General features: G+C 34.7%; 1 protein-coding gene across 8 annotated transcripts in view; it reads left to right on the plus strand.

The window, feature by feature from the left end:
• The window catches only part of KANSL1L (KAT8 regulatory NSL complex subunit 1 like), a 126,181-nt gene that overhangs the window by 20,531 nt on the left and 89,942 nt on the right, over positions 1–15,708 (plus strand). For all 8 annotated transcript variants that reach the window (XR_011467606.1, XM_070387259.1, XM_070387292.1 and 5 more), the window contains one exon: positions 1,960–3,076. Coding sequence is in view for 7 of the 8 variants with exons in the window: in XM_070387259.1 (XP_070243360.1) it covers positions 1,989–3,076 (1,088 nt within the window). In the remaining variant the exon portion in view is untranslated. The remainder of the gene's footprint in view (positions 1–1,959; positions 3,077–15,708) is intronic.

The following is a 15,708-nucleotide window of genomic DNA, read 5'->3' on the forward strand; positions in this document are numbered from 1 at the left end:
AAAGAATCTGCCTGCAATGCAGGAGACTTGGGTTCAATCCCTGGGTCGGGAAGATCCCCCTGGAGAAGGAAATTACAACCACTCCAGTATTCTTGCCTGAAGAATCCCATGGACAGGGGAGCCCATGGGCTACAGTCCATTGGATCACAAAAAGTTGGACACAACTGAGCGATTAAACCACCACCACTGCACCATAGTATATATATTCTGCACCATTTTTTAAAAAATTATTTTGTTTTTGAGGTTTGTCTATATTGATATATATAGATCTAGCTCATTCATTTTTTAACTACTACCTAGCATTCCACATGTTTTAATGTCCATTCTCTTATTGTTAAATATGTAGGTTACTTTGAAAGAGTGGTTTTCTCATACAAACACTGATCTCTTATGCACCTTTTCACATTATTGTCAAATTAGCATAAAATTGTGGTTCAGATAGATGTGAGAAGTCTTATTTACCCACATTCCCATGGCAAGTGATATTTTCAGACTTAAAACTCTCTTTTCAATTTGATTAGAAAACTCATCTCTTGCTTTATTTACATTTCCTTTATTACTGGTATGATTGAGTATATGTTTAATGATCATTTGAATGTCATCATCTCTGAAGTATCTGACTGTTGTAACTTTTGCTTGTTTCTAGGAGTTCTTTATGTATTCTGGATACTAATCCTTTGTTGATATATGTTGCAAATATCTTTTCCTAAGTCTGTCACTTTTAACCCTCTGTATAGATTTTTATTCTAATTTCATAAACGTTTTGTGCCTTTTTTTTCCTTTTGATAATTCTTGTTAGTCTTTGCAGAGAATATGATTTTGGTTTTGTGTTTTTAAACAAGAATGAAGGATCGAGAGTTACAGCTAAGTCCGGGGACTTGGCTTATATGAATTTGGCTATTTAAATGGCTACTAACTGTCATGTGTTTTGAGACAGAAATTATAGTGTTATAGTTCCAAAGTATCTTCGAAAATGTGTGATTGTTAATGATATAAAATGTTTCCACTAACTCTTTAATCTTCATAATTTTTAAATTAAGTACTAAATTACCTTTTTTATGTCAGAATATGTAATTTTATACTTTTTACTTTGATAAAATAATATGAAATTTGTTTAATTATGGGATTAATCTTTAGTGTCATCTGTTATATCCCCTACTGTGTTTTCAGGTGGGAGTAAGAGCTTCTGTAATGATAACTGATGAGTATCCATTTGTGAAAAGAAAATAATGATTGCAGATTTTTTTAGAAAAAAAATTTTCATATTGTGGATCAGGCTAGTTTTCACTACATCATTTTTTAGCACCTGTGAAATAATATACTCTTTTTTTTTTTTTTTTGGCTGTACCACGAGGCTTGCAGGATCTTAATTCCCTTAGCAGAGATTGAACCCAGGCCCTGGCAGTGAAAACATGAAGTTCTAACCACTGGACCACCAGGGAATTTCCAATTATATACTTTTTTGTTTGTGGTTCAGTTCTGTGTTTTAGTTATTAATACTGTTCAAAGTGTGAAGTTTAAATTGAGAAATGAAAATTTTGAACAGTTATATTTTATAAAAATATATTTTTGTTTGGAAATGTGGGATCAAGTCACATTTTCAAGTATGAATCCCAGGATGGATTTTTTTTTTCTTTTGACTATCACTAATCATTGTCAAAAAAATGAAATCTTGAGATATAATTGCATTCACAAATATTTGTCTTTTATGTACTAGGTACAATACATCTTTCATTGAAGTTTTGGGTAGTAGGCCTATAGTCAGAGTAAAGAATAATCCTTATTAAATTCCTTATGAACTAGCAAAGAGCAGAGATAATGTTAGGAGTTGGCAAATTAAGGAAGAGTTTGGTTCCATTCACTTTTTAACCAGAGACATTGAAAGCGTTACCCTTGGTAATAGTATAAGCATAAAACTTTTTTCTTGATATTTGATCTTTTATTTTTATGTTATTTTAGGTTTCCAGTAATTATCTGCAGGATTCGCCATGACCCCGGCTCTGAGGGAGGCAGCAACAAAGGGTATCTGCTTTTCATCTTTACCGAATACCATGGAATCGGACAAGATGCTATGCATGGAAAGTCCAAGGACTGTAGATGAAAAGCTAAAAGGAGACACTTTCTCTCAGATGCTGGGATTTCCAACTCCTGAACCTACTCTTAACACTAATTTTGTGAATTTAAAACATTTTGGCTCCCCTCAGTCTTCAAAACATTACCAGACAGTTCTTTTAATGAGTTCTAACACTACGTTAAATAAATACAATGAGAATTATAAACAAAAGAAATTAGGGGAACCCAACTGCAATAAGCTGAAAAACATCCTGTGTAATGGCGGCAGTATTCAGCTCAGTAAAATTTGTCATTCTCATTCTGAAGAGTTCATCAAAAAGGAACCTCTGTCAGATACCACAAGTCCATGCGTGACAGATGTACAAATTATTTTGGATTCAAATGTAACCAAAGACACTAATGTAGATAAAGTACAACTGAAAAACTGTAAATGGTACCAAAAGAATGCACTTCTGGATAAAGTTAGTGGTGGTGAGATTAAAAAGGGTTTATTGCACCATGCTCAAAACAAAATTGGACCTGACCACTCATATGTGCCTATTAGTTCCTCCGCTGCTGAAAAGGAGGAGGAAGTGAATGCTCGTTTACTTCAGTGTGTAAGTAAACAGAAAATTTTACTTAGCCAGGCTAGAAGAACTCAGAAACATTTGCAGATGCTCCTGGCAAAGCATGTTGTTAAGCACTATGGTCAACAAATGAAATTTTCTATGAAACATCAGCTCCCCAAAGTAAAGATTTTTCATGAACCTACCACAATTTTGGATAACAGTTTACCTAAATGCACTGAAATTAAGCCAGACATCAACATATTGACTGCAGAGACTAAATTGTGGAATGACACAAAAAATGGCTTTGCACGGTGTACAGCTGCGGAAATCCAAAGATTTGCACTGTCTGCTACAGGGCTGTTGTCTCATGTTGAAGAGGGTCTGGATTCTGATGCAACTGATAGCAGCTCTGATGACGATTTGGATGAGTATACCGTTAGGAAAAATGTATCAGTGTAAGTGCAAAATTATTATTAGACCTTTTACTGTTCTGTGTATAGCAGCAACTTTTTCTTGATTTCAAAATATGTTAAAAGGAAAGCAATTTTCTAAAATCTTAATGCCATAATCTCTAAGTTATAAAACTTTGGTGAACTTTAAAAATGTTTCATTTGTTAAAAATGACTGTGTGAATATATACATACTATTTAAAAATAAGTTACCCAATTGCTCTATCTAGGAAAAACCCTTATAGGAATAGTGAAAAATAATTAGCTGTAAGTATGTGTTTTTTCTGTTCTTCAATGGAATAGGATATAGACAGCTCTTACAATTTTGCTCAAGTAACCTCGCCAAAATGTATGGTTCAAAAAATTTAAAGTCAGAATAGGGAGCCCTCATTGGCTTCAGGAGTCAGTTGGTAGTACGTATAAGCTGACCTGCTACTTAGAAAAAATTTTAGCTATTTACAGACTCATATTCACAGCTGTCAGCTCTGGTCTTTACCAGCTTAGTCAATTTTTGCTAGATTAATCAAAACAAAATTATAATGTCATCTACTAGATAACTATTCAGTGCTTCTTATTTGCTGGACCCTAGTTCGTAGGCAAAATATTCACAGCCTTGATCCTCTTGGGAATCTGCCACAAAGAGTGGTATCTAGATATTTTATGAAACAAAACAAACTTAGAGAAAAATAGTTTTACTCATCATACTATTTTAATACTCCGGAACAGCTCTGGCAGACGTTTCTGGGATGATGGATGTTTTATGTCTGTGTATCCTAGCCACTAGCCCCCTGTGGCTACTGTGCACTTGAAATGTGGCCAGTACAACTGAAGAACTAAATTTTTAATTTTATTCAATTTGAATTAGTTTTATTTTAAACAGCTAGATGTAGTTTTTAGTCTAGCTTTCATAGAACCTGTTAATGTCCCTAAATTGATGTAAAATACTGTGTGGTATTTGGGGAGGAAGAAGTTCATCATTTTTATCAAATTTTCAAAGATAAATAAGAATTATTAGAGAATTAGAAGCGGAATACATTAATGTGTGTGTGTGTGAGAGTCGCTCAGTTGTGTCCGACTCTTTGCGACCCCATGGACTGTAGCCCTTCAGGCTCCTCTGTCCATGGGATTTTCCAGGCAAGAATACTGGAATGGGTTGCCATTTCCTTCTCCAGGGGATCTTCCCGACTCAGAGATTGAACCTGGGTCTCCTGTATTGCAGGCAGATTTTTTACCATCTGAGCTACCAGGGAAGCGAATACATTAATCTTTACTAGTAAACAGAAAGTCAATGTATTAATTTTTCTAGCGAAGAGTAAAATATAAAACAAAGTGACCATTCCAGGCTTTTAGTGTTCTATTTTCATGATATTTGAAATGCATTTGAATGTGAGAGCTAATAGTTATTGAGGACATGTTTTTTTTTAACTGGCATTGTGCTATTTACTTTACATTTGACATTATTATTTAATCCTTTCAACAACCATGGGAGGTAATTTTTGTTATCTTTATTTCACTTAATAAGTGACTTGCCTATGGTAAAAAAAACCAATTAAGTGATGGAGCTAGGCTTCTTGCCCCATGTATATGAAACTTTAAACCTCTGGACTTTCTATGGAACCATGCAGCTTTGTCAACATTATATCAGTGATGCTTATATTATTAAGCCCATGTGTTCTGAAGAAAGCCCAAAAATTTATCGGATTTTCTATTTATAATGCTTTTGAACTAATTCAGTTTAATATTTAGTAGGTAAATGTAGATTATTTACTTTTTTTGTTTTTAATATTTTTGTTATTAATATATAGTAGGTAAATGTAGATTATTTACTTTGTTGTTGTTAGAGGTAATGGGCAGGATTTTTTATTATTGAAACATAATTGATATACAGTATTATGTTAGTTTCAGGTATGCTGTATAGTGATTTGACATTTACATACATTTTAAAGTGATCATCACAGAGTCTAGTAACCATCTGTCCACATACAAAGTTATTACAATATTACCAACCATATTCCTTGTGTATTACATCTCCATGCCTTATTTATTTTATAAATGGAGGTTAATCCCCTTCACTTCTTTACCCCACCACCCCACACCCTGCCCTTCTAGATTCCATATATGAAGTCATATGGTATTTGCCTGACTTACTTAGCGTAATACCCTCTAGATTTATCCATATTATTGCATACAGCAAGATTTAATTTTTTATGGTTGAATGATATACCATTGCATGTGTGTGTGTGTTTATGTATAAACCAACTTCTTTCCCCATTCACTTATGGCTGGATACTTAGGTTGCTTCCATATCTTGGCTATTGTAAACAATGCTTCAGTGAACATGTGGGTGCCTATATCTTTTTGAGTTAGTGTTTTGTTTTCTTTGGATAAATACCATGAAGTGGATTCCTGGATCATATAGTAGTTCTATTTTTAATTTTTTGAGAAACCTCCATACTATTTTTCATAGTGGTTGCACTAATGTACATTCTCACCAAGAATGCACAGGGGTCCTTTTTCTTTGCATCCTTGTAGCACTTGTTATTTCTTGTCTTTTTGATAATAACCATTCTAATGGTACGAGGTGATAGCTCATGGTGGTTTTGATTTGCAGTTCTCTGATTTGCAGTGATGTTGAGCTCTTTTTGATGTACCTGTTGACCATCTGTGTCTGTTTTGAAAAAATGTCTATTTAGATCCTCTGCTTATTTTTTAATCAAGTTTTTTGTTTTTGATGTTGAGTTGTATGAGGTCTTTGTATATTTTGCGTATTAACCCTTCATTAAATATATCATTTACAAATATGTTTCCCCATTCAGTATTCTGCCTTTTGATGTTTTGGTAGTTTCCTTTGCTAAACAACTTAATTTTAAGCAACTTAGGGCAAATACTACTATTTTCTGTCATTGTATACCCAGTTCTAGCATTGTCGACTTTTCAGTAGTTTTTTGGTGTTTGTTGAGTGAATGAATGAATTTTTCTGTATTTGTATATGTAGTTGTAAAGCTACAAAAATTGAGGTTAGCAATCTGTAAAATTTCTCTATTTTTTTATCATTTCTCCTTCCATTCTGAAGTTTATCTTTACTTGATTTTTCCTCCTTTTTTCCTTGGTCTGTAGTAACGAACTAGTCACAAGGTGTATTTTATACAGTTTAGAACCAGCATAAGTGTGTGTTGAATGAATAAATGAAATATGCCAAAATGTGGACATTTAAATGTCATTATTCTAATATATAGCATTTTAATTTTGATAAGTAAAATTGATAAAACACATTATATTTTCTTAAAATCTTAAATTATATAATTACAAGTGTCTTATTTATTTTTGATTTTTAGTTTATAGTGTGTATAGGAAAAACAAATTCCTTTACTCCATCACTCTCATCAGGAAATTTACCTGTGAAGAGATATGATTGTTTTAGGAAATTGGAAAGTACTCATATTGCCCATTACCAGTTATTTTAAATATATATAATTCATAATGACATTACTGATATACTTTAATAAGACTAGTATGCATTGAACACTTTTTTAGAGTCAGTTTACTTTGAAAATCAAGATAGCAGGACTTTTTTGTAGGTTTGAGATATAATCCTATTTGAATGGAATCCCCCCTCCGTGTTCTGTTCCTTTGTGGAAGGAACACAAGTTCTGGATATACTGTGTTACAATCATGGCTTGCTCTGTGACTGAGCAATGGTTAGGTTATCCTTAACCCACTGAATCAGATTCCTCCTATTTTGGTGTACATTAAAGAGTTCTGGAGATGATTAGATGAAATAATAATGTACCTATATGTAATAAGGCACTGATTTGAGAGCCAATATAGAGTGTCTTATTAAGTGATTTATAGTTTTGGAAAACTGGAGCTTAATATCCCATGGGAAACTTGGGGAAACAGAGTAAAATACATACCTAAGTTAACCATTTGAGAGGCAAAGAAGCTGGAGTATTTATTTATATATGAAATGCATCAGTTACTGAGTTAAGACTATTCCTATTTGTGTTAATTCCAATTCCTTGGCAGTTCTGTTCTGAAAAAGCCTATAAAGAAATGCAAGTGCTGGCATTTGGAAGTCAGGTCTGTGTATGTGAATTGGTAAGTTATGAAGTTATGTGTGTGGGTCACAGACAGAATCTGCTGCAATTATGTTAGCTCTTATCTGGTGGTAAGGGCTTAGAGTTCTGGCTTTCTTTTCCTCCCTCTGGGAAATGATGGTTATTTACTTTCTTCCAAGATGGATGTGGGAAAACTCATAGATTTTTAACACAAACATGTTCTGATCCTCCAAGCTTGTAAGAAAAAAGGAAGAAACATGGTTTCCTGTCTTATTTGAGAAAATCTGCCAATATTTTTCAAATCATTCAACCATCTTTGATGTTGGGAGAAAAATCTCTTAATTTTTCCAACTTAGTTTCTATATACTGAAATTTTCTTTGAGTTGTTTACTTCAGTTTGTAAATTGGCTCTCTTGATAAGGAAATTCTTTTAAACAAAATCAGATATTCACTAAGAAATAAAGGAGTATTGTTGATGCTTGCTTAAAAGCTGTGAGGTGACTCCAGATTGAAAGGAAAAAACAAAGTAGTTTCTTATAGACCCGCAGAAATTGAATACTCAGTTTTCTAAACATTTCCTATTTTGCCAGTAGAAAGGAAAAAAATCAGGTGATGAATGTTCCTTTGAGGAATTTGATAAATAGGAGTATGAACTCAGTGTGACATTCAGAGAGTAAAGAGATGAGTAATACTATATTAATGAATTGCAAATAAGAGTATTTAAAGTTTGTATAATATCACGTTGACAAATTATTTTTGTATTTATCACCTTTTAAATTCTCCGTACTTTATAAATAGATGGGGAATGTCTGATTCTTTTTTGTTTTATTTTACTTGTATGAGAAACAGAAAAAGTTGAATGGAAGACAGTCCTAGAGAAATTGCAGTGATATTTGAGTGACAGCTTGTGATGAAAGGGAAGTAAAGAGCAGAAATCAAAAAATGTAATTGTGAAACATTATTAGTTACAAAATGGTAAATATTTCATATTGTGGTATAGCACATTGTTGAGGAAAGTAATACTTCAGTTAAAATAAGCTCATTGGTTTGTATTATTTTTTTAACTAATAAAATCCATTTTCAAGTAGTGTTAGGTTCACAGCAATATTGAGCAGAAAGCACAGAGAGTTCTGTGTGCTCCCTTCCCCCTCCACACAAACAACTTCCTCCCAGATTGACATCCCCCACTGCAGTGGTGCTGTTTGTTTCAATTGACATTCCCACCATAGCCGTACTATTTGTTGCAGTCAGTGAACCTCCAAAGACACATCAATATTGCCCAAAGTCCACAGTTCAATATAGGGTTTACCCCTGGTGGTGTACATTCTATGGGTTTGGACAAAATTGTTAATGATACATATCCATCACTGTAGTATCACACAGAATGGTTTTACTACCCTCATAAATCCTCTTTGTTCTGTCTGTTCATCCTTTCTTCCCTCATAACCCCTGACAACCACTAATCTTACTACCTCCGTAGTTTTGCCTTTTTCAGAAAGTCATATAGTTGGAATGATATAGTTGGAAAGTCATATAGTTGGAACTGAGTATTCAGTTTCTGCAGGTCTATAAGAAAGGCAGTGTGTAGCCTTTGCAGATTGGCTTCTTAGTACTAGGCACTTAAGTTTTTCCCATATTTTCCTGGCTTGATAACTCATTTCTTTCTAGCACTGAATAATATTCCACTGTCTGCATATAACCACAGTTTATTTAATCCATTCACTTGTTGAAAGATGTCTCAGTTGCTTCTAGGTTTTGGAAGTTATGAATAAAGCTGCTATAAACATCTGCATGCTGGTTTTTGTATGGACATACATTTTCAGTTCATTTGGGTAGATGCCAAGGAGTCCAATTGCTGGATTATATGGTAAGAGTATGTTTAGTTTTGTAAACAAACTGCCAAACTGTTTGCCAAAGTAGCTGTAATACTTTGCATTCCAGCCCACAATGAATGAGAATTCCTATTGCTCCACATCTGCGCCAGCATTTGATGTTGTCAGTGTTTTGGATATTGGCTATTGTAATAGATGTGTAGTGGTATATTATTGTTGTTTTAATTAGTAATTCCCAAGTGACATAGGATGTTGAATATCTTTTCATATGCCTACTTATATATATCTTCTTTGGTGATGTGTCTATTCAAGTCTTTTGCCTACTTTTTAACTGCATTGACTTTTATGAGTTCTTCATATGTTTCAAATAACAGTCTTTTATTATATATGTCTTTTCCAAGTGTTTTCTCCCAGTCTATGGCTTGTTTTCTCATTCTCTTTCAAGTGTCTTTTACAGAGGAGTTTTTAACTTTATTTCTTTCATGGATCATGCCTTTGATGTGTCTAAGTGTCATCACCATATGCAAAGTCATCTAGATTTTCTCCTAAGTTATCTTCTTGGAATTTTATAGTTTGTGTTTTATATTTATGATCAATTTTGAGTTAATTCTTGGAAAGAGTATAAGGTGCATGTCTAGATTCATTTTTTTTTCCATGTGAAATGTCTAGGTTTTCCAACACTATATATTGAAAAGATTGCTCTTTCTCTGCTGTGTTGCCTTCACTTCTTGTCAAAGATCAGTTGACTGTATTTATGTGGATTTATTTGGGGACTCTGTATCAGGTTCTGTTAATCTATTTATCTGTTCTTTTGCTAAAATGACACTGTCTTGATTACTGTAGCTTATATTAAGTCTTGAATATGGATTATTTCAGTCCTCTGACTTGGCTCTTCTCCTTTAATATTGTGTTGGCTATCTTGGGTCTTTTGCCTCTCCATATAAACTTTAGAATCATTTTATTCATTTCCACAAAACAGCTTGCTGGGATTTTGATTAGGATTGCATGGAATCTATAGAGCAAGTTTGGAAAAAAATGGCATATTAAAAATATTGATTCTTCCTATCATTGAATATGGAATATCTCTCTAGTTTTTTAGTTCTTTTTTGATAACTTTAATCATAGTTTTGTTGTATTTCCTCATGTAGATCATATATACTTTTTGTAAGAGTTATACTTAAGAACGCACTGGTCATAGCAAACACTCTCTTCCAACAAAACAAGAGAAGACTCTACACATGGACATCACCAGATGGCCAACACCGAAATCAGATTGATTATATTCTTTGCAGCCAGAGATGGAGAAGCTCTATACAGTCAGCAAAAACAAGACCAGGACCTGACTGTGGCTCAGATCATAAACACCTTATTGCCAAATTCAGACTTAAATTTAAGAAAGTAGGGAAAACCACTAGACCATTCAGGTATGACCTAAATCAAATCCCTTATGATTATACAGTGGAAGTGAGAAATAGATTTAAGGGACTAGATCTGATAGACAGAGTGCATGATGAACTGTGGATGGAAGTTTGTGACATTGTGCAGGAGACAGGGATCAAGACCATCCCCAAGAAAAAGAAATGCAAAAAAGAAAACTGGCTGTCTGAGGAGGCCTTACAAATAGCTGTGAAAAGAAGAGAAGCCAAAAGCAAAGGAGAAAAGGAAAGATATACCCATTTCAATGCAGAGTTCAAAAGAATAGCAAGCAGAGATAAGAAAGCCTTCCTCAGTGATCAGTGCAAAGAAATAGAGGAAAACAATAAAATGGGAAAGACTAGAGATCTCTTCAAGAAAATTAGAGATACCAAAGGAACATTTCATGTACAGATGGGCTCAACAAAGGACAGAAATGGTATGGACCTAACAGAAGAAGATATTAAGAAGAGATGGCAAGAATACACAGAAGAACTGTACAAAAAAGATCTTCATGACCTGGATAATCACAATGGTGTGATCACTCACCTAGAGCCAGACATCCTGGAATGTGAAGTCAAGTGGGCCTTAAAAAGCACCACTATGAACAAAGCTAGTGGAGGTGATGGAATTCCGGTTGAGCTATTTCAAATCCTGAAGGATGATGCTGTGAAAGTGCTGTACTCAATATGCCAGCAAATTTGGAAAACTCAGCAGTGGCCACAGGACTGGAAAGGTCAGTTTTCATTCCAATCCCAAAGAAAGACAATGCCAAAGAATGCTCAAACTACCGCACAATTGTACTCATCTCACACGCTAATAAAGTAATGCTTAAAATTCTCCAAGCCAGGTTTCAGCAATACGTGAACTGTGAAAATCCAGATGTTCAAGGTGGTTTTAGAAAAGGCAGAGGATCCAGAGATCAAATTGCAAACATCCACTGGATCACTGAAAAAGGAAGAGAGTTCCAGAAAAACATCTACTTCTGCTTTATTGACTATGCCAAAGCCTTTGACTGTGTGGATCACAACAAACTGGAAAATTCTGAAAGAGATGGGAATACCAGACCACCTGACCTGCCTCTTGAGAAATCTCTATGCAGGTCAAGAAGCAACAGTTAGAACTGGACATGGAGCAACAGACTGGTTTCAAATAGGAAAAGGAGTACATCAAGGCTGTATATTGTCACCCTGCTTATTTAACTTATATGTAGAGTACATCAGGAGAAACGCTGGGCTGGATGAAGCACAAGCTGGAATCAGGATTGCCAGGAGAAATATCAATAACCTCAGATATGCAGATGACACCACCCTTATGGCAGAAAGCAAAGAAGAACTAAAGATCTTCTTGATGAAAGTGAAAGAGGAGAATGAAAAAGTTGGATTAAAGCTCAACATTCAGAAAACTAAGATCATGGTATCCAGTCTCATCACTTCATGGGAAATAGATGGGGAAACAGTGGAAACAATGGCTGAGTATTTTTTGGGGCTCCAAAATCACTGCTGATGGTGATTGCAGCCATGAAATTAAAAGACACTTACTCCTTGGAAGGAAAGTTATGACCAACCTAGATAGCATATTAAAAAGCAGAGACATTACTTTGTCAACAAAGGTCTGTCTAGTCAAGGCTATGGTTTTTTCCTGTAGTTATGTGTGGATGTGAGAGTTGGACTGTAAAGAAAGCTGAGTGCCAAAGAATTGATGCTTTTGAACTATGGTGTTGTAGATGACTCTTGAGAGTCCCTTGGACTGCAAGGCAATCCACCCAGTCCATCCTAAAGAGGATCAGTCCTGGGTGTTCACTGGAAGGACTGATGTTGAAGATGGAACTCCAGTAGTTTGGCCACCTGATGCAAAGAGCTGACTCATTTGAAAAGACCCTGATGCTGGGAAAGATTGAAGGCGGGAGGAGACGACAGAGGATGAGATGGTTGGATGCCATCACCGACTCAGTGGACATGAGTTTGGTTAAACTCTGGGAGTTGGTGATGTTCAGGGAAGCCTGGCATGCTGCAGACCATGGGGTCACAAAGAGTCGGACATGACTGAGCGACTGAACTGAACTGTTTTCATTTTTGGAGGTACTAATGTAAATAGTAATGTGTTTTTATTTCAAATTCTGCCCCTTCATTTCTAGTATATGAGATAACAGTTGACTTTTTATATCAACTTTGTATCCTGCAACCTTGTTATAATTGCGTATTAGTTGTAGGCTTTTAAAACATGATTCTTTTGGATTTTTCCCGTAAATAACCATGTCATCTGTGAACAGTTTTATTTCTTCCTTACAAACCTATGTATCTTTTATTTCCTTATTTTATTGCATTAGCTATAATTTCCAGTACCCAGTGTTGAGAAGGAGAGATGAGGGAATATCTTGTCTTGTTTCAGATCTTAATGGGAAAGGTTCTCATGTCTTATAATTTAGTATGATGTAGCTGTAGTTTTTTGGTAGACAGTTTTAATCAAGAGAAGAAATTCCCTCTATTCCTAGTTTACTTTGAGTTTTCATTGTTTGTGTTGTACTTTCTGAAATGCTATTTGTGCAACTATTGATATGTTCCTGTGATTGTTTTCTTTTTGATGTGATATGATCTAATGATGTGGTAATGATATGATCATGTTGATGTGATGGATTACATTAATTGATTTTGAATTTGAACCAGTTTTGCATACTGGAATAAATCCCACTTGTTTATGGTATTTAAGTCTTTTTATACATTGTTAAATTCAATTTACTAATATTTTGAGGTTCTTTGTGTTTATTTTCATGAGATTGTAGACGTCTTGTAATAACTTTATCTGGTTTTAGGGTAATGCTTGCTTCATAGATGAGTTAGGAAATAGTTCCTCTGCTTCTATCTTCTGAAATAATTTCTAGAGAATTGGTAAAATTTCTTTAAATTTTTGGTGGAAATTGTCAGTGAACTCATTTGGACCTGGCGGTTTCTGCTTTGGGCAGTTATTAATTATTGATTTAATTTCTTTAGCAGATACAGTCCCATTCATATTGTTTATTTCTTCTTTTTTTGCAATTTGGCAGATTGTACTTTTCAAGGAATTGGCCCATTTTCTCTAGGTTATCAAATTAGTGGACTTAGATTTTGTGTTTTCAGTCTCATTTGATTTCTGCTCTGATTTTTATTATTCCTTGTACTTACTTTGGATTGCATTTGCTCTTCCTTTTCTAGTTTCCTAAAGTGGAGCTTAGACAGTTGATTTTTAGATCTCTCTTATTTTCCAATATGTGAATTTAATGCTGTATATTCTGTTTTTCTCTTATGCTATTCACTGTAAGCAATGTTTCCACTGTATCCCACAATTTTTTTGTTTTTCTTTAATTTTTATTTGGAGAAGGCAGTGGCACCCCACTCCAGTACTCTTGCCTGGAAAATCCCATGGACGGAGGAGCCTTATATTTTTAATTACAAAAGTGATAATATCCCACAAGTTTTGATGACTTGTATTTGCATTTTCAGTTTGTTCATAGCATTTTAAAATTTCTAATGAGGTTTCTTCTTTGTTCACATGTTAATTAGAAGTGTGTTGTTTAATCTCCAAGTATTTTGAGATTTTCCAGTTAACCTTTCTGTTAATGATTTCTCATTTAATTCCTTTGTGGCCTAAGAGCAGACATTATATAATTTCTGTTTTTTTTAAACTTGTTGAAGTGTGTTTTATGACCCAGAATGTGATCTCTTTTGGTGAATATTTAATGTTAGCTTGAGAAGAATGTGTAATCTGCTATTGTTGGGTGAAGTAGCATATAGATATCAATTATATCCAGCTATTAGTAATTACTGGTGCTGTTGAGTTCACCTCTGTCTTTACTGATTTTCTGCCTGTTGAATCAATGCATTTCTGATAGAGGGAATGTTAAAGTCTCTGATTATAGTAGTGGATTTATCTATTTCTTCTTGCAATCGTCCGTCAGTTTTGCCTCACAGAGTGATATGGGTTTGTTGTTCTTGTTGTTAGCATTGAATATGCATTGAAGATTGTTACCTTCTCAAGGTATTATTATTATCTAATACCCCTCTTTATTCATGATAACATTCTTGCTGTGAAGTTTGTCCTGTCTGAAATTAACATAGCTACTCCTACTTTCTCTGTTTAATATATTTATTTATGACATTTACTTCTTTTGGCTGCACTGGGTCTTGTTGCTGCCCTTGGGCGTTCCCCTAGTGGCCGCGAGCGAGGTTCCTGTTTGTCTGTGGTGCGTGCGTTTCTCACTGTGGTGGCCTCTGTTGTTGTGGAGCGCAAGCTCAGTAGTTGTGGCCCACGGACTTAGTTGCCTGGCAGCATGTGAGATCTTCTCGAAACAGGGATCAAACCTTTGTCCCCTACATTGGCAGGCGGACTCCCAAACACTGAAGCACCAAGGAAGTCCCTCTGACTTTCTTTTGTTTAGTGTTAGCATAGCCTAACTTTCTCTCTCTCTTCAGTTTAGTTTTTTGTTTTGTTTTGTTTTTAGTATAGCAGTTATTTATTAGTGAGATTAGTGGTTACAATTCTCCCTTGGACCTGTTGGCCTTACACACACACACACACACAGACAAAAACCTTTTTTAAAAATTGAATTATAATTGATTTACAATGTTGTGTTACTTTCAAGTGTGCATATATATGTCAAGTGTATATATATATATAAAAGATTATTTTCCATTATAGGTTGTTATATAGGAATGTTATAGATTGTACCTTGAAAGGTACAGTCTACCAAATTGCAAACAAGAAGGAATAAGCAACCTTAATAGGACTGTTAATATATTGTTAACTTAAGATACCCAATATAGTTCCCTGTGCTATGCAGTAGGTCCTTGTTGTTTACCCATGCGGTAGCAGAGAGTCAGACACAACTGAGCAACTGACCTGAGTGTATATATGTTAATCCCAAACTCCCAGTTATCTCCCTGCCCCATTGCTGTTCCATTTGGTAACCATAACATTGTTTTCTGTATAAGCCTATTTCTGTTTTGTAAATAAGTTCATTTGTATTGTATTTTAAGGTTCCACATATAAGGGATATCCTATGATATTTGTCTTGCTTTGTCTGACTTCACTTAATATGACAATCTCTAGGTCCATCCTTGTTGCTGCAGATGGCAGTATTTTAATTCTTTTTATGATTGGGTAATATTCTGTTGTTTGTGTGTATGTATAGGTGTGTGTGTGTGTAGGGGGGTCTTATTTATTCATTAATCTGTTGATGTTACTTCCATATCTTGGCTATTTTAAATAGTGCTGCTGTGAATACTGGGTGCATATATCTTTTCAAATGAAAATTTTCTCTGCATATATGCCCAGGAGTGAAATTTCAGGATCAAATGGT

Source organism: Bos mutus, chromosome 2 (genome assembly GCF_027580195.1).
Source record: "Bos mutus isolate GX-2022 chromosome 2, NWIPB_WYAK_1.1, whole genome shotgun sequence".
Taxonomy (NCBI): Eukaryota; Metazoa; Chordata; class Mammalia; order Artiodactyla; family Bovidae; genus Bos; species Bos mutus.